This window comes from Cryptomeria japonica, chromosome 7 (assembly GCF_030272615.1).
Source record: "Cryptomeria japonica chromosome 7, Sugi_1.0, whole genome shotgun sequence".
In the NCBI taxonomy this organism is placed as follows: Eukaryota; Viridiplantae; Streptophyta; class Pinopsida; order Cupressales; family Cupressaceae; genus Cryptomeria; species Cryptomeria japonica.
The window spans coordinates 512,743,835-512,761,268 of record NC_081411.1 but is presented as its reverse complement, the minus strand read 5'-3'; the positions used below and the strand labels follow the sequence as shown (position 1 = coordinate 512,761,268).

At 37.3% G+C, this 17,434-nt stretch overlaps 1 protein-coding gene across 2 annotated transcripts in view; it reads left to right on the top strand.

Moving 5' to 3' along the window:
* The window catches only part of LOC131054538 (epimerase family protein SDR39U1 homolog, chloroplastic), a 296,281-nt gene extending 279,047 nt beyond the window's left edge, over positions 1 to 17,234 (top strand). For both annotated transcript variants that reach the window (XM_057989068.2, XM_057989067.2), the window contains 3 exons: positions 16,158 to 16,228; positions 16,398 to 16,537; positions 16,748 to 17,234. In XM_057989068.2, the coding sequence (XP_057845051.1) occupies positions 16,158 to 16,228; positions 16,398 to 16,537; positions 16,748 to 16,852 (316 nt within the window). In that variant the 3' untranslated portion in view covers positions 16,853 to 17,234. The remainder of the gene's footprint in view (positions 1 to 16,157; positions 16,229 to 16,397; positions 16,538 to 16,747) is intronic.
* The last annotated feature ends 200 nt before the right edge of the window (positions 17,235 to 17,434 follow it).

Below are 17,434 nucleotides of genomic sequence, written 5' to 3'. Positions count from 1 at the left end.
TTTTGGTCTAATACCATGCATTGGGCAGCCTACTCTCCTTGACTACGTCTAAAAATCCTTTCCATTCTTTTGGAGGTTACCATTTTGGTTGTGCCATCATGCAACCCTTTGATTAGTACTTCCTGCCCATTTTGAGTGAAACATAATTCCAATTTGGGGTGATCGAGGTAGAATCTTCCCAAGGAATGTATCCAAGGAATTCCTAGGATTACATCTGAATCCCCTAAATCGACCACATAGAAATCTTCTTTGGTAGGGTGCTTCCCTAATGTTATGCTTAATTGAAGGATTTTTTTGTTACATGAGGAAGTGGATCCATCGGCAAGGGCCACTTGGAACCCCTTAAACTCTTGTGTTGCCAGTTTCAACCTCTTAACCAAGCTTTTATCAATAAAGTTGTGGGTAGCCCCGCTATCTAGTAGTGCAATTACTCTCTGCCCTTTGATCACACTTTTGATTCTAAAGGGATGGTGTTTTGAGGCTACGGAAATTGCTGCTAATGATACTTGCACGTCTTCAGTAAGTTTTTTCTTTTTGCTTGGGGGTTCATTGAGTTCTTCTTCTTCATCTCTAGATAAGGCTTCCAAGTTGTGTGCTTGGCTCTTCCTCCCACATATGTGACTCGGTTGCCACTTTTCTTTGCACTTAAAACATAGATTTTTTCTTCTAAGCATATTTCTTTCATTTCCCTCTTTGCAAATGTGGCCACGTTCCCATTTCTCATGACAATGGTAACATACGTTCTTTCTCTTAAGTTCTTCTTTTTCTTTAGAGGTGTTTCCCTTTCTAGGCCATTCTTTAGTATGTGTATTTTTAGTGAATGTTTTGGATGGTTTCTCCCAAGTTGAAGTGTCTTCTAGGCCCAAAGCTTTATCTATGGCATCGTCCAGGGTAGGGGGTTTCAATGCTCTCATCAATCCTTTAATGGAGTCTTTGAGTCCCTCCACAAAAAGATAGGTGAGCCTGTCCTCATCCACTCCTGAGACCCTTACGGAAATTTTTTGAAATTTAGTAATGTATTCTTCCACTGTTCCCTTTTGTCTTAAGAGAATCAATTCTTTGAAATCTTTTTGTGGGTGTTTCCTCTCAAATCTCTTAATGAGCTTCTGAGTGAACTCGTCATATGTTGTTATACCATCATGACCTTGTGTGAGGGTGCCATGATACCACCAGGCTAAACCTTCTAGGTGTAAAATGGCAAATTGGACTGCATCGTCTTCTGTCATGGGGCTGAGATTTAAATATGTATTAAGTTTTTGGATCCATGCTTGAGCTGATATTTTCCCTGAGCCATCAAAGTTAGGTAGTGACAATTTATTAACTTTATGTTTTAGATCCCTGCTGATTGGTTTCCTCTTCGGGGTCTCATTTTTCTTTGCTTCACAAAATTCCCTAAAAGATATAACCTCTCTTACTCCTGGCTCTAATCTAGCGTAGGCCACGGCCATTTCTTCTGTGTTATTCATGGAGGAGTTAGTGTTTGTTTCTTCCCTATTGTTTCCCTCTCTATGTAGGAAATTGGGTTTTTGGATCCTTGAGCTAGAGGATGTATTATGAGTGTTTTCAGAATGATTAGAGTTTTCTTCTTTGCCATTGGAATGATTCCTAAGAGTATTCATGGTGGTATTCATATCTTGTAAGGCTTGAAGCAAAGCCTGGCTTGTTTTTTCATTTTGCTCTATCAAAGCTTGAGTTTTTCTATCATTGTTTTCCATAAATGTTCTAAGTTCATTTTCCAATGGTTCACCCATGTGGTTACTATTTCCCCTGGTTCTCCTTTGATAAGTTTGCATTAACAACCCTTAACAGGATGGCAGAATCAGGCTCTGATACCAATTGTAATGTCCCCAAAAATCCGCAATCTATAAAACATAAAAAAAAAATGTGATTTAACATTCGTTCATGATATGAATGTTTGATCTAGAGTATAGCTTAACCAATTCTTTTAAGGTTATTGTTTTATCAATAAGTCAATATCATATTTAGTTCCTAATGAGACCAAGAGGACTAGATGCAGTAGGATGCCCGTAGTGCTTATCAGGCCCAAGGGCGGTACACTCCCCCTCGGCCCAACTGCAGCAGACCTTAAGTCATCCGTAGTGGGTGGCCTACCTGACAGAGGCCTAGTTCCTGCTATCCTTGCTGCTCTATTCGTCATATGTCTCACTGGGTTTGGATATGTAATTGTCTCATTTATCATTGTGTTAATATTTTAACCTATTCCTACTAATCTCATAATTGATAATGCCATTCATTTAAATTGCTCATAGTTGTAGTTCTTTCATTAGCTAATGGAATATATGGGGGTTCATTATACATCTGCGTATACCATATATATATAAACCTTTATTAATCTATTGTATTAATCTATATTCATATACAAATACATTGCAGTAAATTTGTATATATATAAATGCATTGAATTAATAACTATATATATATTCCTATACCCATGCATTGAATGACCATCTATCTATACGTATATCCTTATGTATGAATTCTCATGATCTCTATACTTCCTACTACAAAGTAAGCATTAGTGGGTGTAGATTCTTACCTGCGTCCCTGGCTATCCTCCAACCTATCGTTATTTCCTGCGCACCTCCTTTCCTTCTCTTCCGCCTCACGTCATGCATTTTAATACCAGCGGGGGGGGGTGGTGTTGGAGCGGACCCAACCAGGGGTCGTGACTGCTGAGGGAGGAGGTGAGCGGTGGTGACTGTTGGAGTCACCGCTCCTTGGTCCACCCGTATCTCCTTTCGGGCGCCTTAGTCTACACGCACCACATTCCATACAATGCGATCACTGGGTGCAATACGCCCTTGTAATAGAGTCAAGGTTTAGCGTTGATTTATAAGGTATTGATACATTATAAGAAATTTGTATTGTATATTAATATTGGTTCTATTTAATAATATCGTAGGGTGATAAGATATTATTCCTTAATAATAATAATTATAATGTATTAAGTTTTATATTGTATATTAATATTATAGTTTATATTTATTTAGTAACACATTATATGGTAAATGTTATGTATCAATAATTATATATTTAATTAACAACATTTTATGGTAAAGTTCAATTAAGAGTTAATAATTAAAACATGATCATTATATTAATATAAAACAAGGAGTCATTTCTGATTAAATAATGGAAGGTATAAATGTTTTCTTTTATTAATTAATTACAAAAAATGTGGGGTTATGACAAGCGTACACATGAACACATAAGGTATGAGTCATACACACGAATACACATAAGGTTTAAAGCATGAAGTATACATATGAATGCACATAAGGCAAGAAGCATCCACATAAAGCATGAAGTATACACATAAGGCATGATTCATACAAACAAATACATGGTAAAGCATGAAGTGTACACATGAATACACATAAGGTAGGAAGCACATACGTAAAGCATTAAGTATACACACATAGGGTATAAATCATACACATGAATACATGTAATGTGTAAAGCATGAATTCGCTTAAGTCATGAAGCATACACACGAATACACATAAGGTATGAAGCATAAGGCATGAAACAATACATGCAAGGCAGGAAGCATATGAAGCATAAATACATGTAAGGCAGGAATAAAATTGTGAATTACAAAATACAGGAGCCTATGCAACTTGAGCCAAATGGTTCCTTTTCCAACAGACTTGAGACTCATTTTATCTGCCAAATAGATAGAACCATAAACATCTTCATGAAACTCTTCAAAATAGTCATGTCAAAATGTCATATGTTGTGTGGCTGCAGTATTAAATGCCCAAGCATCATGCCATGATTCATTCACTAAATTATAGTAGGCATAATCTCATATAGAAAATGCAAATTCAACATGATCAATACCACATGCAAATCAGGTTGTTCTTGATGCTTTATCATTATAGGTGATTGAATCTTTTGTTTGAAAGAATTTTCTATTTTAACACATAATTTTTTGTATATTACTACCTTTTTTATCACATTGTTCGCAATGTTCTATCATCTTTTTCCTAGAGATTCTAAAGTTCCTTGACTCAAGTATATCCCACAATCCTCAAAAAGGGCCACTACTATTACCAAAATCGATACCTCCATGAAACTTTTCTTGGAATAAAAACTATAGTCAGTGACCATGTCATTCTTGTCATATAATCAAATGTAAACTAAGTTGTCTTACCACTTAAACCACCAATTCGTCAAGTGTTGGTATATTTTTATTCACTAACAATGTTTGCAGGATTCCAATCAATGAAGATTTTTCAAGTTAAATAACTTCTCCTGCATAGGTAGAAGAAGAATGAGATATCCAAAAATAATGATAAGGTCTTAACAAAACCCTAACTCGAGAAAAATAGCTGTGGAAAGATTTCACACTTTTATGGCTGATTAACTAATAAGAAACTCGACCATAAGTGGCAATAAGCTTACAAACCTCACCAAGACAATCAAAGCTGAAATTTGCCTTTTCATAATGGCATGCCAACTCCAAAAGCACACGTAAACAAGGTGAATGGACAAGTATAAAAATCACACATTTCGAGTGTTGTGCCAGTCAAAAGAACCCTAAGGCGGCAGATTTGATCTAAAACATGATAATAAAAAGAAGAGAAGAAAAAGAACTTTGTGGCACTTTTGAGGTGGCATAACTAGAGGAGGAATACATGGTCACTGACTATAGTTTTATTCCAAGAAAAGTTTCATAGAGGTATCAATTTTGGTAATAGTAGTGGCCCTTTTCGAGGATTGTGGGATATACTTGAGTCAAGGAACTTTAGAATCTCTAGGAAAAAATATGATAGAACATTGCAAACAATGTGATAAAAAAGGTAGTCATATACAAAAAAATATATGTTAAAATAGAAAATTCTTTCAAACAAAAGATACAACCACCAAAAATGATAAAGCATCAAGAACAACCTGATATGCATGTGGTATTGATCATGTTGAATTTGCGTTTTCTGTATGAGATTATGCCTACCATAATTTAGTGAATGAATCATGTCATGATGCTTGGGCATTTAATACTGCAGCCACACAACATATGACATTTTGACGTGACTATTTTGAAGAGTTTCATGAAGATGTTTATGGTTCTATTTTTTTAGGCAGATAAAATGAGTCTCAATTTTGTTGGAAAAGGAACCATTGGCTCAAGTTGCATTGGCTCCTATATTTTGTAATTCACAAAGTACTATATCTTCCTTAATTGCAACGTAACATGTCACTAATGCTGATTTCACAAGAAGGCCACTCCACTTTATTAGAAGATGGACTAGTGGTAGTCATATTGAAGTCAACTAATCAAGTTGCATTTACCGATTGGAAAGATGGAGAATTATTAGAAACCCAAGGAGGTTCATCTATTTTGAGGAGTTTTTCTTACATTACTAAAGAAGGTAATATTTCTGCTAGTCTTTTCGGCATGCAAGATTTGGGCATGTTAATTATGACAACATTTAAACAGTACAAAAGATTAGTGTTGTAGGCTCTCACCCACTTTGCGCAAAAAAAATTGAAAAATGTGAAGTTTGCATTTTTACAAAACAACATAGAGATCCATTCCCTAGTTCAACTTGGCAAGTGCAAAGAAAGTTATAACTCATTCACTCTATTTTGTGTGGGCCTTTACCAATAACTTCTACTGGAGGACATAGTGAAATAACTTGGATTTATTTCTTGCAATAGAAATTTGAAGCTTTTGAAACTTTTAAGAAGTTAAGCATTATGATTGAAAATTAAGCTCAAACTCCAATTGGCAGCTTTGAACAGACAACTGTGAAGAGTTTACATCAAAAGGTTTTAAAGATTTGTCATGAATATGATGAGAGCAATGCTATATTTCAAAGGAATAAAGCTGTGGTTATGGGCAAAAAGCAGTGAAAATAGTTGTTTATATATTTAATATATCCCCTTCATTTTCTCTCACCATGCAACTCCATATAAAGTTTTGTTTGGCCATGCTCCATTTGCTTGACATCTTTGGATTTTTGGCTCCACCTATTATGCTTTGATTCCCAAGGAGAAAAGATTTAAGTTGGATCAATGAAGTCATAAATGTATATTTCTAGAATTTCTAATTCCTCAAAATCATATAGGTTGTAAGATGAAGCTAATAAGAAATTTCTTATTGGGCACGATGTTATATTTTGTGAAACATCCAAAATATTGTCAGTGCTGTGCGCCAATTACAACTTGGAAAATTTACCAAGCTTTTCCCTTCCAAAGAATATTCTTGCAAGATTTATCACCTTGAGGGGGGACAAGAAATTTGGAACCACTTTTGGAATCTTTGTTGAAGCAGAAATCTCCTCTCAGAATTCTAGACTTCTTATGAAGATTTTCTATTTTCTTCTGATGAAAATGAGATTCAAGAAACTACATACAACCATTGGAACATGATGGAGATTTAAACGATGAGGAAATGGAAGCACCAATAATTCAACTTGGATCTTCACCAAATCAGGCAAAACAAGGCCAACAAATTCTCAAAGATTTGAGACTTGATGAAATTGGCAAGACAAGAACAAGAAGTTCATACAAGGAAAGGCAACAAGCTCAATCCAATGAAGAAGTTAAATTGCAATCTTGATGAAACCAATATAATAGTAGACTCAGAACCAGCTTTCATCAAAGAAGCTAAAAAAATTGAAAAGTGGAGGAAGGATTTCCAAATTGAGTATGATGTTCTTCTGAAAAATGCCCTTGGGAGCTGATTAATCCTCCACTAGGTTGTAAATCTATTAGTTACAAGTGAGTCTTTTGAAACAAGTACAAAATAGATGACTCGCTTGACAAACATAAAGCAAGGTTTGCTGCAAAGGGATTTTCTCAAAAAGAGGGCATAGATTATGGCTGCAACAATGTGAACCACCATTTGTCCTTTGCTGTCTCTATCAGTTCAAAATGGATGGAAAGTCAATCAAATGAATGCAAAATTTGCATTCTTGAATGGTGGTTTCAAGAAAACAATGTGTATGTGTAATGTCCCCACCTTTTTAGCATCTCATTGGAGTTCTTAGCCTTTACATTCTCCGAAGGCTAAGTGGAGAAATAAGGAGAAATTGATTAAATTAATTTCTTATTAAGTCATTAAATAAAATAAAATTAAAAAAGGTGACTTTATATTTAATTAATTTAATTAAAAGTGACTTAAGTGATTTATTTAAATATTTTAATGTTATTATAAAGTTATAAAGTAACTTTATAATAATAAAGTCACTTTAATATTATAATGTGTGAATATGTCTTTAATCCCACATTGGCCAAGAAAGTGTTCGAGCTCTCATAAGAAAGAATAAGAAGGGACTTAAGAGCTCATTTTATATCATCCATCCAGAGAATTGATATTTGTTTGTTATGAACTTGGGAGAAGAAGCCAAGGGTTTCTGATTCAGTCAGCCATTGGAGAGCAACAATTCTTCAGTGTTGCAACCATTTGAGGTGGTGAAATATCCACTAAATTTGGCATTTCAGGAGAGCTTCATTCTGGAGTTCTATTTGGGCTTTAAAAAGAAGGGAAGACATCTAGGGTATGCAGATTTTCGAATATATATTAATTGCAGACCTACAGTTTCATTTGGCAGCCATTAAAAATCAGAATTGAAGCAATCATTTCAAAATACAATTGCTGCTACAGTACCCGTGCTACAGTAAACGCTACAGTGCCACCGTACGGACTGCTACAGTGCCGCGTGAACAGTACCGCGTGAATAGTGCCGCCGTACGGATTGCTACAGTACCGCGTGAACAGTAATTTTTCAAAAAATTTAAAATTTGCAGTTGGCAGATTTTTTTCAACTACTGGGACAGCAAAAATCAGGTTTTTATCTTACATTGTAATGAATTTGTTTTCCAGGCATGTTGGCCATAAAACAGAACAAACATTCCCTTGATAGTTTCGTAAATTAATTCCAGCAGTAATATTATTGTTCCAGTATTATTTTAAGCATAGGAGTTTATTCCAGTATTGTTTCATTGCTCATTATTACCAAAAAAAAAAAAACACAAAAAAAATCTATAAACATTCAAAAACCAAAACAAATTCAAATCTATTGCATTCAAAAGAAACAGTCAGCAGAGGAGAGCCAAGTCGGGTTCTTACATTGGTATCAGAGCTAAATCCTGCCATCCTGAGGGTTTAGCAATCACATGCAGCCGCCTGAGGTTGGCTCTCACAGATATTACACTCGCAGGCGAGCTTTGTTTGACAGGGAACAAGAATTTGACAGGCAGCCGGGCACCATAGGTGACAGGCAAGGGGGTAGCCCACCCAGAGGCGATAGGAATGAGGAGCAAGAAACAAGGGAATTTTTCAGAGTAATGGCTACAGGACAGCAGCAGATGGCTCAGGCCTTGCAGGCACTCACCACCATGATTGAGCGCATGAACCCACAAGACAGACAGAATCAGGAGCAAGGGGATAACAGGAGTGCAGTGGGGTCACCTAGAACTCATAGGACTCATTCCAGGACAGCAGACAGGCCTACACGTCCTACCTTCATTAGAGATGAGCCTGAGGTAGCACCTACAGGAGAACCAGGAGAGGAGATGTTCGCAGATATCCTCATGGCTGCGAATGACGAATGGGATTTATTAACTCCACAGGTACGAGAGAGGATGACATTCGAGAGGTTTGTAAATCAGAGGAGAGAGCATTACAGGTCACTCAGACAGGATAGGAGGCCTAGAGGTCAAAATAGTGAGCTGCATAGAGTTACAGGCAAGCTTACTATGCCTACATTTGATGGGAGTGGTAAGATGACAGCTCAAGCTTGGATTCATAAGCTTGACACATTTTTGGCACTGAGGCCAATGACAAAGATTGAAGCTATCAAATACGCCACTTTGCATTTGGAGGGAGTAGCACATGATTGGTGGTACCATGGTTTGGTAACACTTCAACATAATCAGGTGACAGAGTACCAGGACTTCGTGGATAGGTTGGTTGAAAGATTTGACAAGAAAGATCCAGAGGTTTACTTCCGGGACTTAGCACAGCTAAAACAAACAGGCAACTTGGAGTATTTCATTGGTAAATTTCAACGGTTGGCAGTCATGGTGCCAAACATTTTAGAGCGTAGATTGATAGTTCTTTTCATTGAGGGCCTATCCGAACCACTGAGAGGTTGGATAAAGGCATTTGATCCTATTTCTTTACAGGAAGCTATGAAAAAGGCAAGAAGTATGGAACATGCAGTCCCAACAAACAAATTTCAGTCCAAAGGAGCATCTTCTAGTAAGGATAACAAACCATTTTATAAAAAACCAGAGAGGACTGATTTTAAAAATGATTCTAAAGATAAAACTCCAGCACCTTTTGACAGGGAAACATTAAATGATTTGAGGAAGAAAAAATTATGTTTCTACTGTAAAGGACCCTATGATGCAAACCATGATTGTCCTCTTAGACCAAAGGGCAAAGCTAACAGAGTTATGTGGGCATACTATGAGGAATCAGAATCAGATAACTCAGACCAGCAGTCTGATATAGAGGAAATAGATGGTGAAAAAGAGGAAGACAAGGCTGAAAACTTGTCTAAAATGGAGTCCAATGATGGGGAAGGAGATGGGCAACTTAGGGAAGCTCGTCTCACAAGTATTAGGCAAGAAGGGTCATTCCGGATGAGAGGAGTGCTTGCTGGACAGCAAGTCATAACTTTGGTTGATACAGGTGCCACTCATAATTTCATTGATGCTAGGATGGTGGAGAAGCGTGGCATACAAACAGAGGAGTTTGGGGGAATTAGAGTGAGGGTAGCTGATGGCTATGTCCTCAAATGTGATCGTAAGATCACTGGACTCCCATTGAAAGTTAATAATTATGACTTTAAGGCAGATTTCTATGTTGTGCCTATGGGAGATACAGATATAGTCCTTGGGATGAGTTGGTTGCATGATATTGGGGAATTCACTCTTAACCTCAAGGAGATGGAGATGAGGTTTAAAGTGAATGGGAAGACACATATTCTTAAGGCAATCAGGGACAGTGATCTCAAGATGGTTTCTTTCCGGAGGATGGCTAGATTGATTCGACATGATCAGGTAGAGTGGGCAGTAGAGTGCATGTTGATGCCATCACAGGAGGGACAACAGAAGATTGAATATCCTCCTGATATTCAGGAGCTTAGAGTTAAACACTCTAAGGTGTTCAGTGACATTCCACCAGGTAGACCACCAGACAGGGGTATTGAGCACATCATTGAGTTAGAGGAGGGGGCTAAACCCATCATGATTACACCTTACAGGCATCCGAAGAGGTTGAAGGATGAAATTGAGAAAACCGTAAAGGAGTTACTTGCTATGGGCCACATTAGACCAAGTAAGTCTCCTTTCGCTTCTTCAGTGGTCTTAGTGAAGAAGAAGGATGGGACATTGAGGATGTGCATTGATTACAGGGTGTTTAATAGGAAGACAATTAAAAACAGGTACCCCATTCCTAGGATTGATGAGTTGATAGATGAGCTTCATGGAGCTTGCTTCTTCTCGAAGATAGATTTGAGATCAGGTTATCACTAGATCAGAGTTAGAGAGCAGGACATTGAGAAGACAGCCTTTAGATGTCATTGTGGCCATTTTGAGTTTGTAGTTATGCCATTTGGGCTAACTAATGCACCTACTACTTTTCAGGCAACAATGAATCGGGTTTTCCATCCTCAGTTGAGGAAATTTGTACTTGTCTTCTTCGATGATATCTTGGTATACAGTAGATCTTGGGAGGAGCACTTGGTTCACCTTGACAAGGTGTTGGATATATTGAGCAGAGAGTCCTTGTATGCAAAGGAGTCGAAGTGTGATTTGGGCATGACAGAGTTGTTGTACTTGGGTCACATCATCAGTGCAGAGGGCGTACGCATGGATCCTGAAAAGATTCGTGCCATTGTGGAGTGGCCTTCACCGGTGAACCTTACACAGTTGAGGGGCTTTCTGGGATTATGTGGTTTCTATAGGAGGTTTGTGGATGGATATTCTAGGCATGCAGCACCCTTGACAGATTTGATGAGAAAGGGAGCTTTCTTGTGGACTCCTGAGGCACAGGAGTGTTTTGAGAAATTTAAGGAGTTGATGACTTCTTGTCCAGTGTTAGCATTACCAGATTTCAACAAACCTTTTGAGCTACACTGTGATGCTTCCGGGGAGGGTATTGGAGCGGTGCTTATGCAGGAGAAGCACCCTATTGCTTATGAGAGCAGGAAATTGAGAGGGCCAGAGCGGAGCTTCAGCATTTATGATAAGGAGATGTTAGCCATTATGCATGCTTTCGCTAAATTTAGGCAATATTTGGTAGGTAGCAAATTTTGTATCAAAACCGACCATAATAGCCTAAAATACTTTTTGGGGCAGCGGGATCTCAATGATAGGCAGCAGAAGTGGGTGAGCAAGTTACAGTCCTATGACTTTGACATTACATATTTTAAGGGGACACAGAATGCAGTTGCTGATGCCTTATCACGTCGGCCCCATTTGAGCTTATTGACAGACATATCGGAGGATTGGAGACACTTGATCCTTGCAGAGTATGCAAAGGATACTTGGGCAGCTAGATTCATAGATGGGACTATTCAGGACAGCAGATACACCCTTGTGAATGAGCTCATCATTTACAAAGGGCGAATATTTTTGGTTCCAGGATCAGTAGTGAAGAGGATGGTTCTGAAATCTTTTCATGATTCACCTATGGCAGGACATCCTGGTTTCTACAAGACATACCGGCAGATTAGAGAGCGCTTCACATGGAAAGGGCTCAAAGCAGAGGTACTTCAGTATGTTAGGGAGTGTCCCACCTGCCAGCAGAATAAGCAAGAACACTCCTATCCAGCCGGTTTACTTCAGCCACTTCCGATTCCTGATAGGAAGTGGGAGTGTTTGTCTATGGACTTCATCACAGGACTGCCTAGAGCCCAAGGCAGGGACTGCATATATGTGGTTGTGGATCGCCTTACGAAGTTTGCACACTTCTTTCCAATCACTGCTACATACACTGCTACACAGGTGGCAGAGTTGTTCTTCAAGGAGATATTCAGATTACATGGCTTACCTCGGAGCATTGTGAGTGATAGGGACAGCAGGTTTATGAGTCACTTTTGGCAGGAGCTATTCAGGTTGTGTGCGACAGAGCTCACTCCGACTACTAGCTACCACCCTCAGATAGATGGTCAGACAGAGATAGTGAACAAATGGGTGGAGGGATATCTCAGAAATTATATAGCAGGGCAAGAGAAGGCATGGGTAAAGTGGATTTATCTCTGTGAGTATTGCTACAATACCACTTATCACATGTCTATTCAGATGTCACCCTTTATGGCCCTGTATGGGTATGAGGTACCCAATTTTATGGATCTGCTTTTGAGTGACAGTAGAGTGCCCAGTGCAGGTGATTTGTTACAGGAGAGTCAAGACATTGTTAAGACTCTCAAGGATAATATAACTAAGGCACAGAATCAGCAGAAGCAGTATGCAGATCAGAAGAGGACTGAGCGGACTTTTGAGGTTGGAGATATGGTGTATCTTATGTTGCAGCCTTACCGTCAATCCACTCTCAAGAAGAGTGGTGCCGAGAAACTTAAGCCACGATACTATGGTCCATTTAGGATTATCAGGAAAGTGGGAGAGGTGGCTTATGAGTTAGATTTACCGGCAGAGAGCAAGGTGCACAACGTTTTTCATGTGTCACGCCTCAAGAAGGCGCTAGGACATCATATTGTGCCTTCTACAGTACTACCACCCCTGGATGATGAGGGAAAACTTGTTTTGATACCGGAGGCTATCATTGATTTCAGAGAAAGGAACTTGAGGAGACGTAACATCCGGGAATATTTGGTGAAGTGGAAGGATTTGCCAGTAGAGGATGCTACTTGGGAGAATGATGAGATTTTGCAGCATCCGGAGTTGAAGTTGCTTGAGGACAAGCAATTTCAGGAAGGGCGGACTGTAATGTCCCCACCTTTTTAGCATCTCATTGGAGTTCTTAGCCTTTACATTCTCCGAAGGCTAAGTGGAGAAATAAGGAGAAATTGATTAAATTAATTTCTTATTAAGTCATTAAATAAAATAAAATTAAAAAAGGTGACTTTATATTTAATTAATTTAATTAAAAGTGACTTAAGTGATTTATTTAAATATTTTAATGTTATTATAAAGTTATAAAGTAACTTTATAATAATAAAGTCACTTTAATATTATAATGTGTGAATATGTCTTTAATCCCACATTGGCCAAGAAAGTGTTCGAGCTCTCATAAGAAAGAATAAGAAGGGACTTAAGAGCTCATTTTATATCATCCATCCAGAGAATTGATATTTGTTTGTTATGAACTTGGAAGAAGAAGCCAAGGGTTTCTGATTCAGTCAGCCATTGGAGAGCGACAATTCTTCAGTGTTGCAACCATTTGAGGTGGTGAAATATCCACTAAATTTGGCATTTCAGGAGAGCTTCATTCTGGAGTTCTATTTGGGCTTTAAAAAGAAGGGAAGACATCTAGGGTATGCAGATTTTCGAATATATATTAATTGCAGACCTACAGTTTCATTTGGCAGCCATTAAAAATCAGAATTGAAGCAATCATTTCAAAATACAATTGCTGCTACAGTACCCATGCTACAGTAACGCTACAGTGCCACCGTACGGACTGCTACAGTGCCGCGTGAACAGTACCGCGTGAATAGTGCCGTCGTACGGATTGCTACAGTACCGCGTGAACAGTAATTTTTCAAAAAATTTAAAATTTGCAGTTGGCAGATTTTTTTCAACTACTGGGACAGCAAAAATCAGGTTTTTATCTTACATTGTAATGAATTTGTTTTCCAGGCATATTGGCCATAAAACAAAACAAACATTCCCTTGATAGTTTCATAAATTAATTCCAGCAGTAATATTATTGTTCCAGTATTATTTTAAGCATAGGAGTTTATTCCAGTATTGTTTCATTGCTCATTATTACCAAAAAAAAAAAACACAAAAAAAATCTATAAACATTCAAAAACCAAAACAAATTCAAATCTATTGCATTCAAAAGAAACAGTCAGCAGAGGAGAGCCAAGTTGGGTTCTTACAGTATGACTTAACTAGAAGGATATGTGGTCAAAGGTCAAGAATAAGTGTGCAATCTTGTAAAATTGTTGCCTGGTTTGAAGCAAGCCTCACAAGCATTATATGAAAAATTCACCGAAATGTCTTGAAGATGAATTTCAAGCACTTTGAATTTGACAATACAACTCTTTTAGTCAAAAAGATCGACATAACAGTTGTATATCTAGCTGTTATGTGGATGATTTATTCAGAATTGATAACAATGAAAAGTATATTACAACCATGAAAGAAGAAAGGAAGAAAAGAGTTGAAATGGATGACTTGGGATACTTCTATTTCTATTTGGATATTGAATTGATTCAAAATCCCAGGTATATCTTCATCACCCAACATGAATATATTGATGGACTTTTGAGCAAATTTGGAACATCAAACTACAAACCACTAGTACTCCTATGGAGCTAAGTTTGAAACTCAAACCAGATGATATTAGAATATATTGAGTCACCCAAGTATAGACAACTTGTTGGAAGTCTGATTTATGCAATTAAAACACTAAGACATTTTTTTCTTTTGCTATTGAAGTCCTCTCTAAATTCATGCATTAACCTAGAGAAAATCATTTGCTAGCAGCGAAGTGAGTTCTTCAATATTTTAAGGGAACTTAGACCTATGGGCTCAAATACTCCAAGGTAGTAGATTTTAGATACTCATATTCAGATTCCAATTATGCGAGTGATTTGGAAGATGAGAAATCTAATTAAAGTTTCCTAAAGTCACTGTCAGCTTTGTTCTTAGCAAAGTAAAATATATAGCTTCATAAGCAACTATGGGAAAATTATGGATCAGAAGGACTCTTTAAGATTCACAGGAACTACAAGTTTTAACAACACCTCTCCTAGTTGGCAATACATCTGTAATCAAAATGACAAAAAAAATTAGTCTTTCACAATAGAATAAAACATATCACCACAAAGATTCATTTGACTCAATATCGTGTAAAAAAGGTAGTGTACAACTCAACTATTAGAAGCCATTAAGTTTCCACAATCCATGAAATAATAGTCATCTATTTCTGGATTCGATTGTGTGTGATTTTTTTGCGTCAAAAAAATCACACACAATCGAATCCAGAAACAGATGACTATTAACTCAAATATTGTCCAACTGCAGACCAACCAGCAAATATTCTCACCAAAACATTTGGATGGGAGAATTTTGAAACAATTAGCAGAATGCTTGGTTTAAATGTACTCTCTTCATTAAGGTGGGGAATGCAAATATTAATCTTACGAGTTAATAATCAAATATTTTCAAAAAAGGGGTAAAAATTTATTAAAAACGAAGACTTACAAAACGAGGACCCACAACCCATCAAATAATTACAAAGAGTTATTCTCCACAACTAACTGTTCCAACATGTGATCTAGATCTATAGGCAAATGTTTTGCCTATCGACAATATTTCAGTCATGTCTGCACTCCGATGCCCATTTGGCCAGACAATCCGCAACTCTATTCCACTCCCTCGGAATATGAGAAAAGGAAACCAATTCTAAAGAAGTACTCAACTTAGAATTTGTCGAATTACCAGAGCTAAGTGCCAATTAACATCAACCACCCGCTGTCCATTCAACATATTTACCAGGAATCAGATTCACAAGCAATCCTTCTCTACCCAAGAATACAACCTCTCTCCAAACAGCACAAAATGGCGAGAGCCTCCATGTAATTATTTGTATGAAACCCTTTATAAATGAAGAAGCAGAACCGAACAACCCCAGAATTATCACGACCAATACCTCCAATACCAGCATGACCAAGGTAGTATTGTCTTTCAGTTTATCTGTGCCAACTGAAACTTTTTAACTGACCCATAAATAAAATTATAAATCTTCATTTTCAAATAATTAACATATGCCACTCTATTCTGCCTTTCAATCCTGGTCTGACATCAAATGCCAAGCCTGTGAATAACAACCAAAGCGAAAAGACAACTGTCACTAAATATGGGTATATGTAAACAGTTATTATTTTCATGTATGTCATTGGAAATAAGATTTTGATCTTCTTGTCTCAGTTGTATTTTGAAATTATGGCGCTCTTGATAAACTCGTGTGCAACCATGTGCAGGTTTTCGTGGATTCATCGAGATGATTTAGTTAACCTTATAATCGAAGCAATCTCAAATCCAGCTTATAAAGGTATAGTCATAATTTAAGCCTTGACTAAGGTGCAAAATTTGAGAAAGAACAGATCAAATTTCTCTAGATGATCCATCCTAAGACGGATTTATTTTTAGAGAATGGGATTAGGTATTTTCATTGATTTGATAGATATGCCATCCTCTTGCAATTTTTTTATTTTTGATAGGAGTAATCAATGGTACGGCACCAAATCCAGTGCGACTAGCGGAAATGTGCAATAGCCTTGGAAACATTATGGGGCGACCATCTTGGCTTCCTGTACCAGAATTTGCAGTAAAAACAATTCTTGGGGAAGGTGCTGCTGTTGTATGTATCTTCACCCATCACTTGAACTGTTTATCCATCCTAGAAAACTATGGTGTAAATTTATTCCTCGTGGGTAGAAAACTTGCATCTTTGCTGTGGTCCATTTCGAGGACTGGATAAACCACTTGTTCATCTTCTCCTACCAAAATTAGAACAAATACAATAACACAGCAATGGTGTTTATTTTGACATGACATAAAATATGTGCAGGTATTGGACGGACAAAGAGTGATGCCAAAAAAAGCTCTGGAGTTGGGTTTCAAGTTTAAGTACCACCATATAAATGATGCTCTCAAGGCTATCATCTCCTCTTAGCCTACTCTATATTCCTCTATTTTGTGTTGGTCCCACTGTAAATTTTGTGTAAATTTTTTGCGTTGGTCAGTACATAATCAACAATGACAATTTTGCTTCACTCGATAACCTTGCCCATCCTAGATGATCAGTTTGAATGCATAACTCGTAATTTTAGAATAAAATTATTTATCCCGTTTTTCCCAAATTTATACAAATACATTTACATTTAGTTTGTACACCTTGTTCTAAACGGGCACATTATAAAACTGTGATCTTTTGCTGTTCTCATACTAGAGGTGCCTTGGCGAATAAATTGCAGTAACCTATTCGAAAAACTTGACCACAAAACTCAGATTATTTGTAATCTATTCAAAAGTTCATGTTGGTCATTTGAAATTTCTATGATGGCACTCAATTAAATTTTTATATATCTGAAAATGCTGGAAGAATAACTACAGTTTAATTTATTGTATGTCTACAAATCATTTATTATTAATTATTTATGTATATGACTATTTGTGGGTATTGGTAATGGAAGATGCATTTCCCGGGATGGCAAAAACCTTTCTAGATTTGGAGGAAAGCTAATTTCCACTAACA